This window comes from Cokeromyces recurvatus (assembly GCF_025118155.1).
Source record: "Cokeromyces recurvatus strain NRRL 2243 chromosome Unknown BX663scaffold_60, whole genome shotgun sequence".
Classification (NCBI taxonomy): domain Eukaryota; kingdom Fungi; phylum Mucoromycota; class Mucoromycetes; order Mucorales; family Mucoraceae; genus Cokeromyces; species Cokeromyces recurvatus.
The window spans coordinates 1-13,915 of record NW_026251446.1 but is presented as its reverse complement, the minus strand read 5'-3'; the positions used below and the strand labels follow the sequence as shown (position 1 = coordinate 13,915).

Genomic DNA, 13,915 nt, shown 5'->3' with positions numbered 1-13,915 from the left:
TTTTAATTTATAAAAAAAATAATAAAAAATAAAAACTGTTTAATCGTAATGACTGCAAAAAATATTTATTTAAACTCAATACAAATGATGCATTTATATAAAGAATATATAAGATTATGATTTAATCAGATGGGTTGATTATAAAATGAAGATTTACAAGAATTCTACTAATTAGAGATCTCACAAATACATTCTGCGCCTCAATTTATACCAAGAGATTGCTAATAACTGTTATATCCAGGAATAATAGAAATAAAGAGCTGTTATAGAATCGTTCTTACCCACGAAAAAGAAATATTTAAATTCATTGAGCCACTACTGTATTTAATCCCAGATTAAAAAGTGCCTGAGCAAATAACATTAAAGAAGATATTTCATGAACTTAAATTTAAAGAATTTGTATACTCATTAACAATACTAAATATTATTATTCGATCGTAACCAATACATTCTTAATTTCTCTCTAAATTTTGGGGCACTTTTGTATAAATGAGCTTATAATTTAAAATCATAAATAAACATAATCGACTTTCAGAACTTACTGTTCGGTCTTGTTGATTTTACTAGTCTTTTTGTAGTTTTTCATAATTATTTATTTCTTTTTTCCCCTAATATTTTAATAGTAGAGATACCACGAATAGGTTGGTGGTATCTACAACAGTCTATCCAACCTATACTTGAAAAGGTAATGTGTTACTCAAATAATTGCAAATGATGGAAACCAAGTTGCCAAATGACTGCCTTTAAGCTGTTGGCCTATCTTTTATATGCGGCTTTTTTTTTTTTATTATTATTCTATAAATTGTGCAATACTCTTTCCATACAACTCTGTTTTTTTCAAAGTGCGACACTTTATATATACATATTTTTTTTCTTGGCAAAGTTGTATCGATATATGCCTATATTAAGGAAGAAGGCCTTATCATCAGACGAAGAAGATAATATATTAATAAAAGAAAAGAATACAAAAAAAAGAGACCAGTTGAAGAAAGTTAACGACGGTAATAATATATATGAAGTTGTATTATCAATATATTATTATTACACTTAGAACTATGATTATCTATCGATGAGCACAAGACAGTAATTCAAGATAAAAAGAAGGTATATACGTATATATATATAGTATATATTAGTATAAACATAACTGATGATTATAAAAAGCGCCATTGGATTTAAATATACAATGTGGAGTAATCACTTCAACTAATCATCTTCCTTGTAGAAGATCAATAACATGTAAAATACATTCGATGGGAGCAAAAAGAGCTGTAGAAGGAAGAAGTCAATCTTTAAATGAATTAATTTTAGTTTATCACAAAAAGAAATAAACACCAGGTACATATGATATATTTATAAAATTGAATAGAGAACATATTGATTAGAAGTAGCAACTACTGTTATTGATAATAAGAAGGAAGAAATCATAATAGATTCTGATGAAGAAACAGAACACGTTAGAATCGCTATTCAACAATTTCAACCTTATCCATTAAGTCAAAGGAAAACATTTTACGTTCAGCGTAAAAGAAAATCATAAACTTCATTCTATATTATTACAAGCACTTACACCCAAAAGGAAGTAAGAAACAATAGGTTTAGTAGTATCAGGTGATGCTTACATAAAGAGAAAAAAAAAACAATAAATCTTGTAAACAAGGTTAAAACTGCTTCTTGTTTCTGACATGGTAATTAATGGATTGTCTATTCATCATCATATAATAAACATAAATTTGCTTTCACTTTTGAAAAAATAAAACATCGTAAGAACATGTACATTATTATAATGAAGGGTCATAAATTTACCTATATACAGCATTTATAATGAAATAAAAAAAAAAATCATTTTTTTTTCTTCATAATAGATGACAAACTCTTTGCAATACTTGTAAATACACATTTATATGATAATCTTTACATGTAGACATCTCTCTTCTATGCTATTAATTCTTTATATAATGTAAAATGGCAACTCTTCTTTTAGATTCTTCTTCAGTTTCCTTGCAATTTCTTTCCCTGATTCTTTTTGATTTTTCCTTTCTAAACGTTGACGCTCAATTGCTTTTTTCTCGATTTCTTTATATGTATGTGTAATTAATTTTTTTCCTGTATTTTGATGTCCAATGCCAAACCAAATCGATCTTGCTTCAAGACAGTTGCAATAGGATGACGACGTCCTTGACTATTTGCACCTAATCCTTCTTTCATACTTCCAACCTTGTGATTGAAGCATTCTAAAACCAACAGTTCATTTATTGTAAGAATATCGGGTGCTAAGGGCTGACTTGCACAACTACTATACTCACTAAATGGGCTGTTCCTTGAATGTGTCTTTTGTAATCTGATTTTGGTATACTCATTTCACAACTTTTACAGAACCATGTTTCTTTTTCTACTTTATTGTTTTGTCTATTCTTAGATTGATCTTCATTATACTGGATGATATAATGCTGCGATAAAATGAAGCTATTTCATCACCGTTCGATGTTTTTAATCTTTTTTCATTTCTTTCGTTTGTTTTTTGACTTTCAACAACAAATTCAATAGGTCGGGCGTATTTTGATATAAATGGTTTTTCTTTTATCTTTAAATCATCTTGGACTTGATTTGTTGATGAATCTGGCATAATTTTTTCGAAAAAAAAAAAAAAAAAAAAGAATGTTTGTTGCGGTTGCTGTGAATGAAAATATCATTTTTTATTTTTAGCAAATCATTTTATATTATTCCTATCAGATGATTGATTGTTGTATGTCATTATATAGAATTTATTATCATTGTAACACTTTTTATTTTCACATGCAATTTTTTTTTCTTTTTTTTTTTATTTAAATATTTCTCCACATTATTATTATTCTTTCTCACCTTTTTTTTTTTTCTTTTATTCACTCCCCACTCTCTTAGCACAAAAAATGCCTGAAATTAAATATTTTCAAGAAATGAAGTAGCAAAACATAATACTGAAGATGACTGTTGGATCATTATTGATGGTGCAGTTTATAATGTATCTACTTTTGCTCAGTTGCATCCTGGTGGTAGTCAATATTGATTGAATTAGGCGGAAAAGATGTGACGGGTACAAATAAACGAATAAATAAAAAATATATATATTTATAATGATATGATATACTTATATTTATTTGATCAGAGGACTTTTATGCTCTTCATAGACAAGACGTTTTAATTAAATATGCTCCACGTCTTAAAATTGGTGTGATTGAAAATGAAAATCGCAGGTTTAATTCGTCAATCTGGTGACTTGTCTAATGTTCCTTATGCAGAGCCCAGTTATTGGATGGGATTTAAAGCGCTTATTACAAGTACGTAAATATTATTTATACATCTTCTCCTCACTCCTCCTATTTTTCCATTTCTCCTTTTTTTTTTCTTCTTGCATAAATATGAATGAATGACTGTATTGATTATTATTATTATTTAATGATATAGTGAAAGCCATACTAATTTTCGTAAAGCTATTCGTGCTATCTATGATGAAATTAAACCAGAAGCAATTTTATCTGAAGATTCGGGAGCATATCCTACTAAGGAACTTTATGCAAAATTAGGTGAGGAAGGTGTATTGGCAAGTCAAATTGGTCCTGGACCTTGGCTTAAAGGTCTTAAATTACCTGGAGGTATTAAACCTGAAGATTTTGATTACTTTCATGAAAGATTGCTCATGAGGAAACAGCAGGTTGGAACCCTGGATTTGCGGATGGTATTTCATCAGGTTATAGTATTGGTCTTCCACCTATTTTTACTTTGGTAATCCTGCTTTAAAAGCAAAGTAGTCCAGAGGTTTTACTGGGTAAAAACGTATTTGTTTAGCTATTACAGAACCTTATGCAGGTTCTGATGTCGCTCGTATTCGAACAACAGCCACTCGACCCCTGATGGTAAACATTTTATCATTAATGGTGTCAAGAAGTGGATTACGAATGGTACCTTTTCTGATTACTTACAGTAGCTGCATCTACTGATAAAGGATTACCATGTTTTCGTTGAACGTGATGATCATATTGAAACAAAACAATTAAACTTCTTATTCTCCCTCAGCTGGTACATCTTATATTACCTTTGATAATGTTAAAGTACCTGCTGAATATTCTTGGTAAGGAAGGAAAGGGCTTCAGGTATCATGTTAATTTTAACCATGAACGTTGGTATATTTGTTGTGCTGTAATCGGAGCTTCTCGTGCTGTTGTAGAGGTTGTTTTAAATGGGCTAATCACGTAAGTGTTTGGTAACGTCTTATTGATCAGCCTGTTATTCGTAACAAGCTGGCTTCTATGATCTCAGATTAGAAGCAGTTGAAAATTGGCTAGAAAACATCATTATCAAATGTGTAATATGTCTTATATGGAACAGTCTGTTAAATTGGCAGGTCCATTGCTTTATTAAGTATCGTTGTACACGTGTTTCTCATCATATTGCTGATGATGCTGTCAAATCTTTGGAGGTCGTGCTATCACAAAGACAGGTATGGGTCGTATGATTGAGCCTTCCAAAGAACGTATAATTCGGTTCCATTCTTGGTGGTTCAGAAGAAATTATGGCTGATCTTGGTATTCGTCAAGCTATGAAAGCCTTCCCTACTGGTGCTAAGCTTTAATAGTTTACCTTATTTTATGAATTGAATCAATATATACAAATCTCTTTCTTTTCATATAATATAATAATTGATAAAGAAATAAATCTAATTTTAACACATACATACACGTTTTTTTTTAATAAAAAAAAGCATATGGATGCAACCACTTAAACGCGCTATAGAATAAAAAGAGATTATATCCTCCTTTTTTTTTTAAAAAAAAAAGCATAAATTCACCTTTCATCTCTTCTTAAATTTTGTAATACTTTTTAATATCTTTATATAAATTACATGTCTTTTCTAAACCTTACAAGTTGGAGGTGAGATTGTATTAAATACTTTTCCTTTGAACTCGAATATGGAGCGCGACAGGTTAAATTAAAGTTCCGGCTTTTTTTTTTCAAGGAGAACAATAAGCATGTGAAACTAAGATGAACAATTATTTTTTATTGTGCAGTGACACAATAATAAAAGCTGTCTTTTATTATTTGTACATGAAGATGTTTTCATAAATACAAATAGCTTATGAACAAAAAAAAAAAAAAAAAAAAGTTTGAAATTTACAGTACAAACAAGCGCTGATAATTAATTTTTGCTTGGTAACTTTTCGCCATTTATGTATATAACAAAAACCTAAACAAAAAGCTAACTTTATTTCAAAACCTAGTCGGATACTGAGACAGATATTAAAACGGATATATTCCCAGATTACTAAAATAGGATGTAGGAATCTTAAAAGAATAAGTTTTTTTTTTTTTTTTGTTTTTTTTTTTGTAACCATATTCTCGCCCTCTTCCTTTCCTTCCTCTTTTATTTATTCTTTCAACAAAATATATTTATTTATTTTAAACTAAATGACTACAGGAACTGTTTCAGCTCAGAACTCGGAGGATATCGCCTTTGCTCGTGCTCTTCATGGTGACAAAATTAAAAAGGGACTTTTAGCCAACTTATCTTCAAAGAATGCAGATGTACATAACGTTGCCACTGACACTTACCTTAAGATGTGGAAGAATGCAGATGAAGAAACAAAGAAGATGAATCAAAGAGATTAGATGGTTATACTTCTCTTGTTAACTCTTATTATAACTTGGCTACTGACTTTTATGAATATGGTAAATTGAGGGGAGAAAAAAAATTTTTTTTTTTTTTGTTTTCACTTTGCAATTGATACGTGCCTTTAACACTTTTCCTCTTTTTTTTATTTTATTTCATTTTATTTTGTCTTTGAATTAACTATTAGGTTGGGGAAGCAGTTTTCACTTTTGTCGTTATTATGTGGGTGAAGAATTCAATCGTGCTATTGCTCGTCATGAACATTATTTAGCTGCTAATATTGGTATTAAAAGTGATATGCGTGTACTCGATGTAGGTTGTGGTGTGGGTGGTCCTGCTCGTGAAATTGCTCATTTTACTGGTGCTCATGTCACTGGTTTAAATAATAATGCTTATCAAGTTCAAAGAGCTACTTATTATGCTGCTAAAGAGTTATTACAAGATCAAACCGAATTTGTTAAGGTAATAATGAACTCATAACATTATTTTCCACTCTTTATATATATATATTTATCTAAATTTAATATATGATGATTAGGGTAATTTTATGGAAATGCCTTTTGAAGATAATAGTTTTGATGCTGTCTATGCTATTGAAGCTACCTGTCATGCACCTGTATTTGAAGGTGTTTATGGTGAAATCTACCGTGTCTTAAAACCTGGAGGTAGTTTTGGTTGTTATGAATGGTGTATGACTGATAATTTCGATGAAAATAATCCTGAACATAAGAGAATTGCTCATGAAATTGAAATTGGTAATGGTATTCCCAAGATGCGTACCACAAAAGAATGTGTTCAAGCCTTGAAGAATGTTGGTTTTGATGTCTTGATGAACCAAGACCTTGCTGATATGGGAGATGCTATTCAATGGTATTATCCCCTTGAAGGTGATATTCGTAAATGTCAAACATTTAAGGATGTGTTTACTACGTTGGCTATGACTAAGCTGGGTCGTTTTACGACTACTAATGTTGTTCGTCTTTTGGAAAAGATCGGTTTAGCTCCAAAGGGTACTGTTGAAACTCAAAAGGTTTTAGAAACTGCTGCTGATGCCTTGGTTGCTGGTGCTCGATTAAACCTATTTACCCCTATGTTCTTCTTTGTTGCCAAGAAGCCCGAGTAAAGGAAGAAAAAAAAAAAAACTTTAAAAAGTAAAAAAAAATAAAAATTATTTATTACTGTACATAAAAGCTTGTCAATTTAATAAATATAAAACATATTATCAAAATACGGGAAAGAGATCTATTATGGGTTTACATAATAGGAAAACAAAAAAAAAGAGATGCATATAAAAATCAAAGCATAATATCATATTACATATTTGATTTAATAGAGTCTACCACTAGATGAATTGTAATTCATATGAGAATACCACAAAAGACGATATGGCTGCTTCCCATCAACTGAAGAATGAAGGAGAAATGTATCAGGACTATTATCTTTATTATTATTACGAGAGTAGTACTGAACATCATCATGATATGGGTTCTAGAGAAAGTATCCATTTTTTTTTATTATGATTAGGAAGAGAAGAAGAAGGTGATGATTTATTTTGATCCATAGTAGGATTACGATTATGTGTCCTTTTAAGTTGATCAAGGTTATCTGTTCTTGAAAATTGTTTATCACGCAATATCATAACAATAAGACCTCTCTAGAATGTCTTTTTTTTTTTCAAATGTTCTAAACGTTTTAAAAGATTTAGCACATGAAGGTAAAGGACAAGTATAGATTTTATGATCGTTAAGGGGAGGGGAAATATTCCTTGCCCATTACTATTACAAGATGATATATTGAAATGATGAGAGAATAGCAAATAAAATCAAAAGAGTCCTCAGAAAGGTATTTATTCCAATACAAGACATCGACACTGCCCTTCCTCTTCTTCTTTGACGTTGTTTATAAGTAGGTGATCTATCAAAGAATAAAAAGAGACCGAAAATCATTTGTTGTTGTTGTTGTTGTTGTCTATTATCATAAGGGGCTAATTTAGGTGATGTATGAGCAGAGATATTTTTTTTTGGCTATTAAGGGAAGAGACGATAGGGATTGACTGAATCTATGTCTTTCTTGTATAAAATGGCTCAAAGTCAGTCCAATGATTCAATATAAGAGATAAGTCATCTAAAATAGACATAATTTACATATGCCTATATAAATTTACAAAATGTATATGCATATAAAGGGTTAATACCTTGTTTATCATTAAAAAGAAAACAAAAATATAAATATAAATATAGTATATGCTTTATATACATATATAGCATTAATATATAACCTTTATAGTTGACTTTAGGGCATATAATGTTTATTAAATTATACAGAGAGATCTTTTTTTTTTTTTTTTTTTTTTTTTTGTATACAGTTGAAGAATTTAATTACCTGCTGTAGCAGTCATAGTAGAATTAGTATTAGTAGTAATGTAATTAGGAGTATTATTATGAATGGAAGAAGAAGACGTAGAAGATTCGATGATCAATGAAGAATGATTACTATTAGTACTACTACTACTAATACTACTACTACTACTATTATTATTATTATTAATATTACTACTACTTTTTAAATTTTCATCTAGTGCGTTAGCAATAGCCACAGCTGAAATTGAAATAGCTTTCTTGAGCTGATCAAATAAATCTTGTGTTGTGTCCAAAGATAAAGAAGTTGCTGGTTCTGCAATAGCGACACTAGTTGGCTCCAGTTTCATCTTTTCTCTTTTTAAATCTCTTTCCAATGCATCCAAGAAAAGTCGATCATGAGGTACAGAAAACCAAAAGAAGACCTTTTGCTTCTTTTGTGTTCTTATGCAATTATTCTTGTAGAGCATCTCAAGGAAGGATGACTTGGGTTCCTCAAGTGAGGCATCTATGCCAGGCTTCAAATTGCGTAAATCAGAGAATATACCTTCTTCAAATTTTTTTAAATTTGTTACTGGTCTACCAAAGAGATGGAAACGATACAAGAGGCAACGAACGATATCTGTTCCTGTCACATGAAACAGATCATTCCAAAAGACACAAGAGATATTTTCCCCTGTTGGTAAATGAAACGATTTGACTTGTTGATGAGGATCCCAATAGCTTGTAGCTGTACCTAAAAAATATTTGAGTTCATCCATTTGTTTCAAACGCTCCTCTGTATTATCATTTGTTGGTGCTGGAAGTCTAACAGAAGTTGTATTCAAGGCTATTGTAGAAACAATTGGAACTGAATGTAATATTTGCTTTTCATTACTAAATCTTTCATCTTTTTGTTGGTTACTGAGCATTCAAAATAAAATGATTATTATAGATTTAACGAATATTATATAAATATATAAACGTATAAAAAGAAAAAAAAAGGTAAAATAAAGTCTGGAATTCAACCAAATTATAAGTCGGAACAAAAGTAAGGGGTTAAAAAGGGGGAGAGAGAGTGAGAGAGAAAGAGAGAGAGAAAAAAAAAAGGGGGGAAAGAGTGGGTTATGTAAACTACAGAAGGATTTTACCATTTCTAACCATGTATATGATGTTTAAGAGCACATTTTTTTCCTTTTATGGATAATAAAATAGGGGTTGAATATTAAAAGTTTAAAAAGAAAAAAAAAAGTCTAAAGTAGACAGGTATTTATTATATTAGATATATAAAGGGAAGGGAAAAATAGTTTCAGCGTTAAATATTTCAATTTGCCTGACATCATAACATTTTTTTTTATTAATTTTTCTTCTCCTGACTGCGTGTACATCTCCTGAAAAAAAGGGTAAGTTATTTTTTGTTTCAAATCATTTAGCACTACTCAATTAAATAGCTTGAATATAACTATTTCTAATATAAAGTATTGTTGTCTAAAATATATAATAAACTTGACACGTATAATATAGAACAAAATTCACTTTATCATAAGCTTAAATAATAGTTTCTTAATAAATAAATAAAAAAAGGAGGGGGGGTACTTTAAAATTCAAATGATGTATACACCTTTTTTTTTTTTAAGAAAAAATGCAAAGTTACATCTATTTCATTCTATCCTTTTTCAAAGAAAAGTTTAATTTAATGGAAAAGTGAATGCATTATTTACTGTTGACACTAAATGACTCCTTTTCCTATATCATCATAACTTAATGTAGTATTCACCAATCTTCTATATCATATATAGCCGTTATAATGCTCTAATATATAATATTTTATGCATTATCAATAATCCAATTGAATTTTATAGGAGTTTAAAAATCACTGCCTTCCTAATTAAGGAATAAATGTCACAAGTAAAACTCTCCTTACAAATCAAATAGAAAAGCATTTTTCTCTTTAGTTCCATAATAATTGATGGTCATGATTGCTGCGAATCCTGATACTATGTCAATTTCTTACTTATTAAGAATGCCTTATGACATTATCGCTAACATAAGTCAGTATCTTGATTTATGTTCAAATACAAGTTTAATGGACACATGTCGACATATGCGCTACATGTATTTGTCTTCGAAATATTTATGGAGAAGAATAGTATTCGATTTAAATCATACAACTGACTTACATAGAATATACTCCTCATTAAGAAAGCTAGATGATTCAAATGGTTTACGTCAACATATTACTGAGGTAATATACTTTTATTTAAAATGTTGTAACATTCTATGCAACAAACATTGACTTTTTTTTTTTTTCTTTTTCTTGCGATGATCCACGTAGATTATAATGGATGATACTGATGATGCAGACCTCTCACCAATTATTATGTTGATCAAATTCCCACATTTACGAAAATTAAGTGCTAGAAATAGAAAAGAAAATACAAATTTAGAAGTTGATGTTAAACTGCTACAAGAAATGATGAAGTTTGGATCGCTTAAAGCAGGAACATTACCTATTGAAAAATTAAACATCTATCATTATTATATGGATTTTGAACCTCATTTATTGGTTTATCAAAAGACATGGAATAGACTATCTATTCATCCTCATGTAGAATTAGACATTAGAATTTGTGGTTATTTACCAGAAGATCAAAAAGACAATGAGATTGAGAGAGAATTAAGTTTATTGGAACAGCGTATTCAACGATTACAGATGCAGCAAGATAGTCAACGTAGACATTTGGCACCGCTACCCGATACAGAACATAGACAAGTGAGTCGATGTCAGAGAATAGTATGTGTTACTGCAAAATGCTGGTCTTGTGGATACCAGTTTGAACATTGTTGGAAGTGCGTGCCTGTATGTAGTGGATGTAATCTAAAGAGAATACCCCCAATGGCAAATGATAACCAAAATCGGTTAAAAAATCGTCGTCAAAAAGAACTCAAGAAACAAGTTATGGCTGATGAGGATGACTTTAGTGTTTTTAGTTAATAAAGTAAAATAAAATAAAATAAACAGCTTGTAATTTTTTATTTCAAAATCTGATAAAACAGATACAGACTATCGCATTAAAATAGATACAGCTAATTAAATTATTTCGTTACTTTGTTATTAAACCAAAGAATGTATCTCTATTTTTGAATATCATCATTTAAGAAGAACTTTGACAAGTATTTACAAGACTTATTAAAAAAAAAAGAACTTACTCATAAACACTATCTTCCTTTATTACTAGATACATAATTTGTCGGGCAACATGTCCAAAATACCTAATATAGGTCTATACCATCAGAGTATGCATGTCAGCAAATTACATTTTAAAATAATACTTATTTGCACTGTTTTTATACTGCAGAAATACAAGACAGATCTGTGAATAAATAGAGCAATATGAATATACAAAAGCTATTGTTCGATTTTATAAAACATCTATATAAACAGAACTCTAAGGCTATATTTTTCTTGTCAATTCTAGGGCTCACGAATGCGTTACTAGCATTATAACTACCCACTTAGTGTCCATTTATTTATGATATTCGTTTCAAAATGGTATTATTAACTTTGACCTAGTCATGAGATTAGAGAGCAAATTATAATAGATCTACACTACTTGGTAATGTAATACAATCATCAGAGTTATATTTCATTAAAATAATTTCACTATAATGCTATATACGCATTTACCTTTCTTTGATTGCATTTATTAATTCTCCTAATGATGCATTGCTTACCTTCCTTCTATCGTATATATATATATATTACTCTACTTATTATTTCTAGTAGTATCAACTTTCCAAATTACTCTCTCGGCAATAATACTTATCCTCTTGTAATTTGAAGTCTCTAGACAAATGTTCCTACCAGTGAACATCTTTAGTATTCTATCAAGATAATATCTTTTTTTTTAAAAAAAAAAAAATACATTTAGTAACTTAACATTACTGTCACCTAATAAGGGCTTCAGCTCCTATTATTTGATTATCAGTAAAGAAAATTGAATAAAATATATGTATACAATGTCACCTTTACTATTTGTTTAATGGTAGAGTATAATCATACCCTTCTCGGCCCTCTCGATGTTTTATTTAACCAACATACCATTTTATATATATGTTGTTATGCTTTCTAAATTACAGATATTTCAAACAATATGATTTCTTCTCAATTAATTATTACTTTTGCTTTATTAGTGTCAGTAATATGCATTATACGGCATGAGTTAGACTATACATAAATCAATAAAAATATATCTTTACTGTCATCCCCTAATACTCTAAATGGACTACTAAATCCGTCTCACCGACACTTTCATTATTGATGTCTTTAATACCGCCCTCCATCATCCTTTGACCTTTTTTTGTTATCTCAATAATCTCAAAATATGTTCAAATTCTGTTTTCTCTTTTTTTTTTTTTTTTTTTTTGGCCTTATTCGGACGAGAAACATTATCAAACTGTTAAAAAAAATTTGTTCAGAATTAGCTACAGGATTTATTATCCGTTAATGATTCCTCTGTTACGATTAAATGATAAATTTATTAAAGGAAAAAAAAGTGATCATAATGAGTGTTATAGAACAAGCTCTGGATATAAGCATAAGTAATATTATAGTAGATGAATTACACAATAAAGGATAAACTATAAGCCTGAATATGAAATAAAACTCTGTATACAACATCCTGTAAATAATATAAGACTTATTGACACCCAATAGCCTAGATGTATCAACTAAATAAGATATCGTATCATTTCTACATATTTATTTTTATAACCTTGACAAAGGAGTTAGGTCGTCTTTGATCCACTAAAATAGACATCAGGAACCTATATACCCAGATCAAACGATTTAAATCTTAAATCAGATTATTACAGCACCCAATATATAATCCATAAATCAGTCTCTTGAATCAGCAGAATGTATATCTGAATACTAACACTGTTTCATGATTTGTCTTTTTTATAGTTCTATTTACTTCTTTGATTTAGGATTCATTAATATAAATACAAGCAGTTATGTAGACACGAAATAGTCTTTATATCATTCTTTTTACATTGAATAAACAAGTCTCAAACTATACTTCCTTCTGCTCTCTTTCTCTTTCTTTTCTTCTGTAAGTCATACCATCGCATTTACCACGCACATGATTTGAACCTACACTACTGTTATAATTTTTGTCAATTATCCTCATATATGTGATAAACGACTTTAATGACTTCACTCAATAAAGTAAAGGATGATCCATATCAATTACATCCATTATACGGATTTTAGTTTCGTGCTGATTGGAGACTAGCAATTAAGAACTTATCAAAAGCTTCAGCATCCGACATATTAGAGATACTCAATTTTAATTTTTAGAGACTTATGTGTACATTAATCAGAAATGAATGATATTTGCTTTAACGTTAGAATTCGTTCTGAAAACATCAAAAATAAAAATTGCCTTTTTTTTTTGACTTAAAATACGCCCATAATTCTCATTTTAACGATATATAGCCTCAATCCATAGGTTCTTTGTCTTGCAGAATTCACTAAGGAAGTACCAAATTTGCCTGTTTGGTCATTGTCATAACTTCTAAAGTTTTTATAGCTCTCTACATATCTTACCCAACTACCAATGTTAAAAGGATTCATATATCTTCTATCATTTTTATCAGCTTTGGCCACTAAGTCGATATCCTTAATATCCTTCCTTATTATTAAAGTAGTTATTTTTAATATTGAATAGCTTATTTGATGTATCAGCTATAACAAGTCTGCCATCAGTTTTATATTTTTTTTTTGTTGTTGTTATTAATATAATATTCGGCTTCATATTATTATTATTTTCGTCTATCACTGATGAGTCGATTGCCTCTGAACTAATATTTTTTTTTCTTTATCCCAAAACTGTGTTCTATAAAAAGTTGTGTGCTTATTTTTGCCATACAG

General features: G+C 29.5%; 5 protein-coding genes across 5 annotated transcripts; 3 read left to right on the top strand and 2 right to left on the bottom strand.

Annotated features, from left to right (window-relative positions):
- Nucleotides 1-1,160: 1,160 nt before the first annotated feature.
- BX663DRAFT_445044 (SCA7 domain-containing protein) lies at nt 1,161-1,331 on the top strand (the record flags this gene model as incomplete). The annotated part of the gene is made up of 1 exon (XM_051523664.1): nt 1,161-1,331. A coding segment is annotated over one exon (171 nt), but the record flags the coding sequence as incomplete, so codon positions are not given.
- Nucleotides 1,332-1,951: 620 nt separating this feature from the next.
- On the bottom strand, nt 1,952-2,626 carry BX663DRAFT_556704 (uncharacterized protein; the record flags this gene model as incomplete). The annotated part of the gene is made up of 4 exons (XM_051531733.1): nt 1,952-2,076; nt 2,133-2,234; nt 2,303-2,425; nt 2,479-2,626. The coding sequence occupies 4 exons, from the start codon at nt 2,624-2,626 to the stop codon at nt 1,952-1,954; spliced, it is 498 nt and encodes a 165-aa protein (XP_051377452.1).
- A 594-nt stretch (nt 2,627-3,220) lies between these two features.
- BX663DRAFT_556703 (uncharacterized protein) lies at nt 3,221-4,609 on the top strand (the record flags this gene model as incomplete). Its single annotated transcript, XM_051531732.1, has 8 exons — nt 3,221-3,321; nt 3,445-3,632; nt 3,689-3,739; nt 3,826-3,893; nt 4,090-4,229; nt 4,323-4,381; nt 4,457-4,510; nt 4,542-4,609. The coding sequence occupies 8 exons, from the start codon at nt 3,221-3,223 to the stop codon at nt 4,607-4,609; spliced, it is 729 nt and encodes a 242-aa protein (XP_051377451.1).
- Nucleotides 4,610-8,390: 3,781 nt separating this feature from the next.
- On the bottom strand, nt 8,391-8,771 carry BX663DRAFT_406340 (transcription factor, STE-like protein; the record flags this gene model as incomplete). Its single annotated transcript, XM_051522259.1, has 1 exon — nt 8,391-8,771. A coding segment is annotated over one exon (381 nt), but the record flags the coding sequence as incomplete, so codon positions are not given.
- Nucleotides 8,772-10,003: 1,232 nt separating this feature from the next.
- Nucleotides 10,004-10,975, top strand: BX663DRAFT_556700 (uncharacterized protein; the record flags this gene model as incomplete). The annotated part of the gene is made up of 2 exons (XM_051531731.1): nt 10,004-10,225; nt 10,316-10,975. The coding sequence occupies 2 exons, from the start codon at nt 10,004-10,006 to the stop codon at nt 10,973-10,975; spliced, it is 882 nt and encodes a 293-aa protein (XP_051377449.1).
- Nucleotides 10,976-13,915: the final 2,940 nt, after the last annotated feature.